This window comes from Lagenorhynchus albirostris, chromosome 5, assembly GCF_949774975.1.
Source record: "Lagenorhynchus albirostris chromosome 5, mLagAlb1.1, whole genome shotgun sequence".
Classification (NCBI taxonomy): domain Eukaryota; kingdom Metazoa; phylum Chordata; class Mammalia; order Artiodactyla; family Delphinidae; genus Lagenorhynchus; species Lagenorhynchus albirostris.
Window position 1 is genome coordinate 29,748,462 of NC_083099.1, and position 13,503 is coordinate 29,761,964.

General features: G+C 32.7%; 1 protein-coding gene across 4 annotated transcripts in view; it reads left to right on the plus strand.

Moving 5' to 3' along the window:
• STAG1 (STAG1 cohesin complex component) overlaps nt 1-13,503 on the plus strand; it is a 435,356-nt gene that overhangs the window by 387,521 nt on the left and 34,332 nt on the right. For all 4 annotated transcript variants that reach the window (XM_060149789.1, XM_060149788.1, XM_060149790.1 and 1 more), the window contains one exon: nt 7,987-8,067. In XM_060149789.1, the coding sequence (XP_060005772.1) occupies nt 7,987-8,067 (81 nt within the window). The remainder of the gene's footprint in view (nt 1-7,986; nt 8,068-13,503) is intronic.

The window sequence follows — 13,503 nt, forward strand, 5'->3', positions numbered from 1 at the left end:
CAGACACTCATTCATGTAGACCAAAACACCAACCCCATAAGTTAGTATAAGGTGGTGTTTAGGTGTGAGCTCATCCATTCCTGTTTTGGTAATATGGGATGCTTAGATGACACTTCATTATACTAAAGTAATCAATAGATACAACAAAATTATAATTTCATGTTACAAGTTCATCATAGAAACAATGCTTTATTATTGCTATGATTAACTCTTAAATTGCCTTAATTCATGTCTTTGATCTCTCCTTTGTAGCTGCTCTTAATAACAAATATCCCTGATTGTGTTAGGTGTTTTATTATAGTTTGTGGAAAAATGCTGAAAATTTGACCCCTTGTTTTTCTTCATTTATTGTTGACTCTTCAGCCTTGATCCTCTTTTCGTCTCAAACTTTTCAGTAGCCTAAATGCAATTCACTGATATTCTAAGCTGTGCTTCAGAGTTGAAAGGGAATGATAGAGTTAAGATAATCTTTTTTTTGATTTTCACATTTTCCTCAAGAAGAGAATAAGAATAGCACTTCTCTGTTTTATCTGGAGATTATAACTATATCTAAATTTATTTTTAATTCTCCATACCATCATTTATTGTCTTAGACCTGACTTGTTACAGTCTCACAATGTTGTTCTGTGATTATGTTGGTTTTCTATTATTTATTTTTACTGCATATGCATTATCTACCCAATTTTATTTTAATTTCTTTGAGTAAGAGAGCATTTATGTGAGATTTGCTTTAACTTTGTTAACTTCTTAGACACACATTCTTTATTACTTTAGACATGTGTATGAAGTTTGAATACCTCACTACTAGATTGTACTCTTACTCATTTTAGCAATCAGAAATGATTTAGCATTTAGCACCTCTTAGAAACATCTTTAGATACCCAGTACTGAGACTCCAAAACCCGTATTCAGCCATTTCTTCATAGGACCATGCAAGCTTACTTTTTTAGATTCCAACTCTGTTCCTTTTAATTAGAATCCAAGAAAATACTCTTTTAGAGCAAGGATATCAAAGAACTGCCAAAATGTTTGCTGTTTGTTAACCCTCAGTTATGCTTAACATTTTGAAGATACCTTAAAACTTTCTAGCTATTTAGGGGGAACTGTATTGTCCTTATATGCTTAACTGTTTGTTTTCCATGGTAACCATTTCAACTAGAAGTTTCACAGTCCCACTCTTCAGGATTAACTGAATTCTTTTTTCCTTCCTCTTTCTGTGATCTACCTTTTGTCATGTCAGTGCTATTTTAACGATTATAGTAGAATAGGTAAAACCAAAGTTTAAAAAATTTAGCTATTCTTAAAATACTTTTTTTAAAGTTGAATTATAGAAAAGTTTTAATCGAAAAATCAACTCTTATTTCCTTCAATTCATCAATTGTCAATAATTTTTCCCAGTTGTACTCTTACATGCTTGCGCGCCTCTCGCTCTCTCTCCCTTTCACTCTTCCTCCCCATATAATATTAATATGCATATGTACAATAAGTATTAATAATATTTTTATAGCAATTTTTCTCCAGCCCAGGATCCAAGCCATAATAGCACATTGTATTTCTTTTTTTAAAAAAAATTTTTTTAAATAAATTTATTTATTTATTTTTGGCTGTGTTTGGTCTTCGTTGCTGCACATGGGCTTTCTCAAGTTGGTGGCGAGCGGGGCCTGCTCTTCATTGAGCTGCACGGGCTTCTCACTGCAGTAACTAATCTTGTTGCAGAGCACAGGCTCTAGGCATGTGGGCTTCAGTAGTTGTGGCGCATGGGCTCCAGTAGTTGTGGTGCGTGGGCTCAGTAGTTGTGGCTCATGGGCTCTAGAGCACAGGCTCAGCAATTGTGGCACACGGGCTTAGTTGCTCCATGGCATGTGGAATCTTCCCAACCAGGGCTCGAACCCATGTCCCCTGCACTGGCAGGTGGATTCTTAACCACTGCACCACCAGGGAAGTCCCACATTGCATTTTTGTAGTGTCTTTTTTTTGTTCTCCTTTAATCTGAATGGTTTTTCAGGCTTTGCCTTTCATGACATTGACATTTTGAAGAGTACAGACCAGTTATTTTATAGAATGTTCTCCATTTACTTTTGTCTGATCTACACGTTTAGATTGAGATTATGCATTCGTGGCAGGAATGCTACATAAATGATATTCTGCTTTCAGTGAATCACATCAGGAAGCACATGATGGCAGTTTGTTCAGTATTGTTGATAATTAATTTTGATCACTTTAGTAAGTAAGGTCTGCTGAATATATCCCATGTAGAGTTACCATTTTCTTTTTTAATGAATAAGTAATCTGTGGGAATATTCTTTTAAGACTGTGTAAATAATCCTGTTTCTTACCAACTTTGACATAATAATTTGAGCATTCTTTTGTGATTTTGCCTGACTCGTTTATTATTATGATAGTCACAAAATGGTAACTGAAGTGGCGATTTCCTAACTCTGTCATTTATTTTATATTTATTTGTTGGCCCTCTGCTCTAAGGAAGAACTTTCCCTTCTCCCTTTGGTTATTTATGTATTTATTAATTTGTTTACCTTTTTAAATTTCAAATTTATTTTTTAAAATTTAGTATCAGTGTGGACTCATGGGTTTCTGTCTTATTCCTGTTCTGTTCATCTGGTTAAAACAGTACTATTGTTATTCATTTTGGTGCTGAAATTGTTGCAGATTTAGCCAGGGGGAATTTCTTTCCAGCCTGTTCCTATGTGCTTTAAATATTTTTTTGAGCACTTCAATACTTTCTGGCACAAGAATATGTTCCAGAGTCTGTTTATGCCTACCCCTATGCTAATGAATTCTTAACCTATGGAAAATATAAAACTTACTGCAGTTCCCTAACACAATAGTCATTCGTTTGTAAAGAACCCACATTTCAGAATTTATTGTAGTATTTCTTCATACATTTTTTTGTAAAATGAAAGCAAAAAAATATTAAAATTCTCCTTATCCTGTTTTGTGGCCTTTGTGCCAATTTCCTGTTGGTATATCTGTATATCTGTAAGTTTAAACCTTCTCTTAGGCAACATCTAAGAAAAATTAAATATTAAAATTCTGCTTCAATACATAGTTCCAAGAATATCTTTCCAGATTCTAAAAATTGAAAGCCAATAAAGAACAATTCATAAATTATTTTGGTAAATATATGCTGTATAACAAAATAGTGTGATTAAACCCATAAAGAAGGAAATGTAATCATATCAGTAACTTTAGACCTATCAAGCCATCAATAATAAAAAATTTAAGTTTTGTACTTATTATGTACCAGGTACTATTTTAAGTCTTTATGTGCATACATTTCTTGAAGCCTCATGACAACCCTATAGAATATACATCGTTATTCTCATTTTATTGATTATGAAACTGAAACATAGAGATATTAAATAACTTGCCTAAAGTCTCATAGCTGTTGGCGTACCCACTTTAACCAAGCTTTTAAATTATTTTCATTGTCTCTTCAAATTTTCTACTGCTAATTTGCTACTGCTCTTTATAGTATCCCATGTCTTCTGATGTTTGCCCCATGTCAAACTCTTATTATTTTGTATTTTTTCCAAACTTCTTTTGCACTGTATTGTTTCATTGGGAATTGTGGGGAGAGATTAGATGCTGGTACTTAACCTATCATTGTGAACTGGAAATCAACACATTTCTTTAGACAGAACATAATACAGGAGTTGTTTAATTTTAGTCCAGTTTTTGCTTATGATTATATTAAGGCTTATTTGTTACTAGCTTCAGTGTTTGTGCTTTTCTTCGCATTTACTCAAAATTATTACTGCAAACTCTGCTCTTTGCCACACTGATTCTTATTTTTTTAATTATTATACAGTAAAACTGACTTGTCTTCCTTCCGGTGTAAAGTTATGAATTTTAACATATGTATAGATTTACGTAGTCACCACCACAATCAGGATACAAAACAGTTTCATCATCCCCGAAACTTCTTCATATTATCCCTTTATAGTCATATGATTGAGCTACTTACAACTCCTGAAAACCACCCATCTGTTTTCCATCACTATAATTTTGTCTTTCTGAGATTTCCAAATAAATGGAATTGTACAGTATGTAAACCCTGAGCATAATGCCTTTGAGATTAATCCACGTTGTTGTGTGAGTCAGTAGTTGGTTTGTTTTTACTGCTTAGTTGTATTCCATTGTGTAGACACACCACAGTTTGTTTTATTCATTCAACTGTTGAAAGATATTTGGGTTGTTTCCAGCTTTTGGCTATCACAATAAAAAGTGCTATGAATATTAGTATACAGTCTTTCGTTTAAACATAACTTTTCATTTCTCTAAAGTAAATGCCCAGGAGTATAATTGCTGGGTCTTATGATAAGTGTATGTTTAACTTCATTAGAAACTGCCAAACCATTTTCCAGAGTGGCTGTACCATTCTGCATTTCTTCCAGCAACGTATGAGAGTTCCATTTGTTCTGCATCCTCATCAGCACTTGATATTGTCAATACTTTTTACTCTAGCCATCCAAGTAGATATGTAGTGGTGTTTCACTGTGCTTTTTAATATATATTTTCTTAATGCTAATGATGTTGAACATCTTTTCACACACTTATTTACCAGGCTTATGCCTTTTTTGGTGAAACCATGTTGATTATTAATTTGTACCTAAAGGCTCTTTTTAAAAGGGAATATTAATGTCACTCATGTTAACCAAGTCTAAATATGATAAAAAGATCAGTTTTGGATATTAGAAGCAGACTAGTATTAAGTTTAGTTCACTCTTTTTTTTTTTTTTTTTTTGCGGTACGTGGGCCTCTCACTGTTGGTGGCCTCTCCGGTTGCGGAGCACAGGCTCCGGACGCTCAGGCTCAGCGGCCATGGCTCACGGACCCAGCCGCTCTGCGGCATGTGGGATCCTCCCGGACCGGGGCACGAACCCGTGTCCCCTGCATCGGCAGGCGGACTGTCAACCACTGCGCCACCACGGAAGCCCTAGTTCACTCTTTTGTCATGTACTTGTGCACTAAAAAATTTGAGCCTCCTTCCCCTTAAAGTCTCTTGCAAACAGAAAAGTAAAAGAGCCTAAATTTATCCCAGTCATTATGTGGATTTTCAGAATTTTAAACGTGTCCTATATGTGTAGATAACATATATCTGCACATGCATTTATTAGTTTCCTGTCAGGTTTTATTTTCAGGCAAATTCAGTTTTTCTAAACTTTAAACATTCTAAGAGTTTATCCCTTGGTCTTAACTTAGATGTAATAATACAGTTCATCTTCATTTTCAAGATATATCATTAGCTGTATGTTGAATGATTCTCATTGATTCAGTCTGCTAATCAAAGGTAGAGCTAACTCCTTTAAATAGATAAAGTAATTATTAAGAAAAAAGGCTAATAAAAAATAATTTTTATGTTGGTTAAAGTAATGCTAACTGCTATAATAGATTAATCTCAATATCTCAGAGGCTTAACACAATAGAAATTTATTTCTCACTTACATAACATTAAGGCACAATTAAAGGAAGCAGCGTGTCACTGCACTGCCAAGTCATTCAGGGACCCATGGTCTCTTGGGTTATTGGTATCCTGCTGGCGGATAGGGAAGGAGAAGATGGAGAAGGCAGTCCTGCTTCTTAACTAATTTTTGCCCAGAAGTATGCAATATACATTACTGTGTCCTTCCAGGTACATCATTACCTTGTGGAAAAATGAGGTCAGAAGAGTAGGGTTGGAAGAAATTCTTAGTCATCAGACTAATAATTGGAATTATTTGAAGATCCTTTCCAGGGTCAGAGCAGTGTTAGTCAAGAAAAGGCAGAAGGACTGTGGTGCTAATAGGTTAGAATAATCTCTTTTGGCTTTTTTGTTGTTTTATTGCTTGTCCTTCTTGTTTTACATATACTACAGAAAGATGAAGTTGCTAAATAAACGACTTTTGACGAGTTAGGATAACATTGCTAGTATAGGGGATAAAATCAATATGACTGATGTAAAGCCTGGAAGGAAGAGTTTTGAATTTTCTTTTGAAGTTTGATCAACTGTATTGTTATATAATTATACCTGTGAGAAAGCAAAATATTTCCCAGTCAATGAGAGTGAGCTTTTTATTTTAAAATAATATAGTGGAGCCCTCTTAAAGTAAATGTATGATGAATACCAGTATATTGAAAATTAAAATGGAGATGCTGTATTGGAAATAGGTATTGAAGTGACCAATCTCTCTCTTCTCTTATAACCACATCTAAGAAACTTGTGTGCACAACTTTGGAACACACTTTGAATAATTCCTAGTATATAGGTCATAGAAATGTAGAAGGAAAGGAAATGATATTTGTAATGATTAGGATAGATATAACCAAAATCAGGCAGTTCTTCAACATTACTTTTTTCCATATCTTAATTTCCCGTTGGTTAATGTTCATTTGTATATCACTCTTCTAGTAATTTAACAATGCAGATTGTTTCAAATTCAAGAAAAAGTTTTAAATCACACAAACCACTTTAGTACTTCTTAGTATAAAGTAAAGGTTATCACAAGGTGTCTCAGAACCAGAGGTGTACCATATTGAGTATCCCCTAAGTATAGTAAGATGATTTCTTTAACATTAATGTTCATAAGTTGACAGTGTTTCAGTAGTCTTGTTTCTGGCATTCTGACATGAATCAATCATTTAATTATCATGTTTAATAAAACCCTGACATCTCATTAGTTTTGTATGAAAAGCAGCACCACTCATCCCTCTAATTCTGATGAGTTATTTTCAGTGCTGAGTAGGTGCATTGGAGATATCTTTTACTTATGTGATCTGAAACCTGAAATTTTTAAAGTAAAACCAGCCAAAATTGTACTTCCTGAAGCATTCCACTTACTGATTTCTCTTTTGATTTGTTCTCTACATTCTCTTGGGGTTTTTAGTTTATCAAGAGGAGAAAATAATAGACACTATAATAATGGAATATCATATTATCAGACATGCTTTATTGCAATAAAGATGTACCATGTATTCAAACAAAAATGTAGTAAAAGACCTATCCAAAATGAACTTTTCTTTTTTATTATGATTCTTAACCAGTGTTTATTTTCCTAAATTCTTCTATTTGTCTCTCTGAAAAATATGGATAAACATTTCACAGAACAGGAATTCAGGCCCAATAAAACATGAAAAGGTGCTCATCTCCATTGGTAATTAGAAAAATGTAAATTAATACCACATTAAGATACTACTCATACATAATAAAATCACCAGATTTAAAACATCTGATGATATCAAATGTTGGTAAAAACATGGAGCCGCAGGAACTGTCAGACTATTAGATACAGCCACTGTGGACAAAAATTTGGTACTATTTACTAAAGTTAAATATACACATACTATATGACCCAGCAATCCTGTTCCCAGAGCAGTGATTCTCAAAGTGTGGTCCAGGGAGCTTGGGGGAATTTCCAGGGCAGGCTCATAAGGTCAAACTATTTTCATAATAAGAGGAAGATGTCTTTTGCTTTCTCTCACAAACGTAAATTGGAGTATTGGTGTCATATCAAAGAATAGCCACATTTTTCTACAAAGACTAATCTGTGACACAGTATTTTCTTCATATACTTCAATCATTGTTTTGTATATGTTTTATGCACATTTCTGTATGTGTTGTATTTTATATTAAAAATTCTTTAAAGCAAAATAAGTAATCATTTAGGTATAAAATTTGGATAAAAACAATTTCTTCAGTCTCCCCTTAAAAATCTGACTGAGCAAAGTATTCTGACAGTGCAGTTTTGTTTAAAGTATAGTATCATTTGGGTCCATATTTATGGAGATATATTATATCTTTATTCTCTAGACTGATATGTTGGTTTTGTCTTTTTTTAACTAAATATTATTTTATACATTCTCATTAATTCTACAAATATTTGCACTTGAAACCTTATTGTAAGATAAAAACTATGATAAATATTGTTCTCTTAATATTGTACAAACGTAAATTATGTCTCATTTGTTTGAATTTTTTATTTGATACAGATAGTCGTACAGGCACTGCAGTGTTCCCATTACTCGATTCTTTGGCAGTTGGTGAAAATTACTGATGGTTCTCCTTCCAAAGTAAGTAAGAGTTTCTGTAGGCAGAAGGGGTACTATTAAAGCAAAATAACTTTGCTTAACTCATTATTTAATAATTTATTTTTATCAGTTATTGTAATAAATTATAATTTTAATGAAATATATAATAATGTTATCAATTATTGCTTTATCCTGTATATATATTTTACCTCTTTGGAAGACAAACAGTTTTTCGAGCAATAGACACAGAGTTATATGTGTATACAAAGTTTAAATTCTTATAAGAGGTAACTGTTGTTGAAACCACAAGAGCTCTGATAGGCGACATGCTATAAAAAAGAGGATAATATTGAAAGACAAAAGTATGTAGCTTTCAGTTCTGCAATTTTGGCACCTTGGGGCCCAAACTAAAGAATACTTTTTTTTTTTAAGTTTACATTGTTGGATAAAATTTTTTTTTTAATTTTTAATCTACACGTGACCATGCAAAACAAAAGGGAAAATACAAACCAGAAGTTAAGTGAAACTAGGACCCAAGAGAGTTAAGCATAGTACTAAAGCCTACTTAACCTTGAGGATATTTTCTAATCTAGGCGAATCCCAAGGCCCTCTCGAGGAGGAAAGTCTAATAGGTAGCATGTCTCCTTGATAAATTTGGGATCCTAAAGAGCTACACCAGCATGAGGGTAAATTAGAAATAAATCCATACCAGTTCCATTCATGGGGGAATATAAGGGAAACAGCCTGTCTTAAAATTTGTCATTAATTAAAGGGGGGAAAATAGGTCACCCATGAAAGTTTATAACCATGAGCTAACTGTCACATAGGTTTGCACCCTAAATCCATACTACTTCTGTGGTCCATTAGAAAAAAAACAAACAAACAGAAAAACAAAATAAGATTTTGATTTAAAATGTTCTGTAGTGGTAGTATTCCCAAGCAACCTAAGACAATCAAATATAAATCCTTTCTGAAGGAACTTGCCTCAAAGAGTTTTCTACAAAGTTTTAAGAAAAATGAGCTCACGGCAAAAAAAAACAAACAAAAAAAACACTACTAAAAAGAAAATTAGAAACCATGAAGAGAATCAGACTAAAAAAGTATTTTATACATTGGAATTATCTGACTTAAATATAAAACAAATATGTTTCAATTGTTTTATGAAATCAGAGTCTTGAATATATGAGTAAAGAGCAAACACTTGATAAAGAACCAAATAAAAATACTATGATGTTTACATATCCTCAGCTTAACAAAACACAAGCTATTCAACCAGTAAAGAATGTAAATAATACATTTTCATATATAAACAACTGCTTGATATGGAGCGTTCTTTTCTCAGAGAAAGAATTTCTTTTTGTCCTTTCCTATGAATAATTTGAGGATTTCTTTGCCTTTGGAAGTAATTGGGGTTTTTTTTCTATTTTATTAACAGTTTCAGTCTTGAAAAACAAAACCACTTTAAAACTATATTACAGTTTCATATTTTTTTAAATGTTATTTTATATGGTAAGATTAAAGGAGATTGAATATATGTAAGTTCAAATTTGACAGCAAGAGTTTATATATTATACACAATTACTTTTATTCTGATTTTTTCACCTGGTTGACTTTTATATTGGTTTTCTCCACTGATATCATTTTGGTTATCTGAGTTATTTGTATTTTAACTGAATGTTGATGACTACATTTTAGTAAATTTGGAATATACACTAGCCTAAAACTTTAGCATAATTAGTGGTTATTTCCTCCATTTAATTTAAATTTTGTCCTTTTACAACTATGTTCCATAATTAGAGTGAGAATCTCTATTCTTGGACCTACTTCTTTGAATATTTTCTAATTTTTTAATCCTGTTACAGCAGAATTATTTTGAGATTCCTTGCCTTTCTGTTTAATTTTCATCTGATACATTCTTCTAATAAAAATAACTTCCTTTTTGTCATTAATCATTCTACAGATTTTGTTGTTGTCATTGCCACAGTGGCAATGCAGATTTTGCAGGCAACACTGATTTTCTTCATTCCAGAAAGAATGCCATAGCATCTTTTAGGTGCTTTATTGTTCAGTTGATTTCCATTTGTAGTTTTGTGTGCATTTATATCACATGTGAACTTCTCCGTACTTAGGTGTCTCTCAAGTTGTTTCTTCTCACTTTGAAGTTGTTGATAATTTTTGTAAACCAAAGTATATTTAGTAATCGTGTATCAGTTGCATCTATAGTTTAAAAGTGGTTGTCTCAAAGAGATAATCTTGAAAAACATGAATCTTCAGGATACATGCAAACTTGAAAAATTAATCTTTCGTTGCTAATATTCCTCCTTTTAAAATAATTATTTTAATGATTCTTACTTATAATAATCACAAGATCAGGAATTGCCAAACTTTCTAATCCCCTATATGATATAGGATATCTCTGAAAATGTAAGAGCCACATACATCAGCTTTGTACACATGTAATCTATATTATTAACATCCCACTTGATAAGATATCAACTTCCTAAGTAACGTCTCAGCCACATCATTAACTTGTGTAAATAACCTTTAGGGAAGTCACTTAAATAATTTTAAAATAGATAATTTATATCAAAGCATTTTATCAGTTGTAAAGGGCTTTCCAGGTACTAATAACAAGTGAAAAATCACTTATCTGTGTCTCAGGTTACATTTTATGAAATTTAAAGTTGTATTGGGCCAATTCTTTCTAGCTCTAGAATTCTGCAGTCTATGCTAAGGTTAACAATAACTGCTATACTGAAGATGTCTGGATAAATATACAAGAATCTTAACAGTGGTTACCTCTGGGAAATAGAAATTCTTTGGGGGCAAGCATACGAAGGAAAGAAATTTACTTTTCCCTTTATACCTTTTGATACTTTTTGAGGGATTGTTTTTGTTGTTGATATTTAAAGTGAATATTAATATCACAAAAATTAATTTTTAAAAACTACTACTACAAAAACGTCTTGATTCTCCATCTTCTAATCATAGGTTTTGGTTTATCACATATAACTCATTGAGTTGTTGGGCCTGAATGAATACTAGAAAAGTGCTTAGTATGTTCTGTATCTTATTTGGTGTAGCAGCATTCTTCTGTTGTTTGTAAATGTAATATTAGAGCTATAAAGGAATTTGGAAATAACTTGATGAAACCTGTTTGTTTTAGGTAAGGCCTAAAAGGGAATGTTGTTATTTTTACCTTGTTGATATTTTACGTTTTGTTAATCACTTTAAATGCTCTAATTTAATTAAATCTGCTTAATAATCCTATAAAGTGGATGTTATAATCCCATTTTACAGATAAGGAACCTTATACTTAACAAAAATTGAGACATCTAAAATCACAGACTTACAGCACAAGTCTTTTGAATCTCAATCCTAGTGTCTTTCTGTTAGTACTCTTTAAAATCTTGTGAAGCTTTTAATACAACTACGTTTAGAGTTTTGTTGGTGGTGTTTTTTTAAAAACAGATTTTCTAAGGACACTGGTTGACTCCTCACTGAACACAAACTAGCAATATCAGTTATCAGTTAGTTGGGTATCGAAAAATTATGTCACATGGCAGTTTTCTTTCATCATTCTGTATCCCTAAAGGTATTTAAATGAGAAGTTACTGTGATTTTAAATGGCTGAGTTTGTAATGTCAGTGGCTTAGTTAAAGTATATGGAAGACTTTGCTAATGATGCACCTGAAATTCTCTATCCTTTTTTTCCCTTTGTTTCCTGAAATTTAAATGTAATACAGCAGACCCTTGGGGTCTATATATTTAACATTTGTAATATTGATTTTGTAGAGACAACTTGAAAGTCTTATCACATGAATTAATTTTGTTTTTTTGTTGTGGAATAATTATGTTAATATAGAATGAGCCATTTATCTAGTGAGGGAGCTGGCCACCTGACTGCTCTGTTTTTCTCTACTCATTGTTACATTTACAGAAATTCATTTAAATCTCTGAAGAGGTCACTTACATTTTTAATTAATAAATTATGCTTATTTGTTTTTGGTGTAAAGTATAAGGTAGAATGGTTTTCTTAAATTTGAGCTTTCTTACTTGAGTATGTGTTCATTGTAAAGACTATATACATAAAATAAAATTTCCAAATCTTACCACCTGTGGATAACCACTGTTAATATTTTGGTGTATTTTCTTTTAGTACTTTTTCTTACATATTTTTCAGTCTTACTGAGATCATGATGTATTTATAATTTTGTCTCCTCTTCAATTAACATAACATTTTCTTCATTTATTAAATGTTTATAGATAATATTTTTAATGTATGCATGGTAGTCCCTAGTGTAGCTATACCATAATTTATTTTACCACTCTCCTCTCTTGGATATTTAGGTTGTTTAAACATTTTAACTAATAAAATTAATTTTGTGGTGGACATTCTGGTGCAAAAGCTTGTTCTGTGTTTTGCATTGTTACATCTTATATTCTTAGAAATGGGATTGCTTGATCAAAGACTGTACATACTTTTAAGGCTTAATACATATTGCTAAATTGCTCTTTAGAGAGTACTTTCTAAAATTTATTTTTCTTCCCTATTGTCATGAACACTGTCATTCAGGGGATTATGAATGGTAGTTATATTTGAAGTTTAAATTCAAATTATAATTTAACTCAACAGTAAGCAGTATTCTATAAATTGAGTATATGAGATGACTGTATCAAGAACAGGATTAGATCTTTATTTGAAATGGAAGTGCACTGGGTTTCACCAATGGGTATTTCCTCTGTTCCCCTAATTTCCAGAGTTGAAGCTCTTTGGCAGTCTCACAGGTCATGCTCAGTATACTTTGCTCCGGTGCCCCCTAGTGCTGGTCCTGTAGAAGCAGCCTTCCGTTTCTCTTCTCTGTAGCAGAAAACATCCTTCTTCCTTCAGCTCCTTCTGGACATATACAAAGACATTTAAAGAGCCAGGTAAATAAGAGTTAGGGCTAAACTAATGCCCCTATTGCCTTTTTTGGCCTGGGGATCTAGAATTTATCCTCAATTTTTTTTCCTCCTGGGAGGAGCTGTCCTACTCTCTGTAGTCCTAAATTTGTAGTGCTCTCTACCTTACCCTGCATGTTTCTATTCTAGACAGCAGTGGGAATGGCCTGGGGCAAACATCCCTGCATTCTGAACCCAGGCCTTATCCCTAAGTCTTTAAATTAAAGAAAGTCTACATCCCCCAGAGAGCTACAAGTGAAATTATTATTGAGGAGTATAGCATGTTTACTGTGAAATTTGGTCCTCCGTTACCCTCTTGACTAAAGGTTCTCCTCTGCAAATTTCAACTTGTTTACCTCCAAACAAACTGGGGAAAGGAGAAGTTTAGGGTGAACATGGGACTGGTGGTGGCCAAGCCCCATGAAGAGACATGTTTAACCTTGCTGTGTATAAAAATCTACAGGCTGCTTTCTAGACCTCTTCCTCTCCCCTTCCCAGTCCTTTAGAATAGCAATGAATAAGAAAAGAGATAGCTCA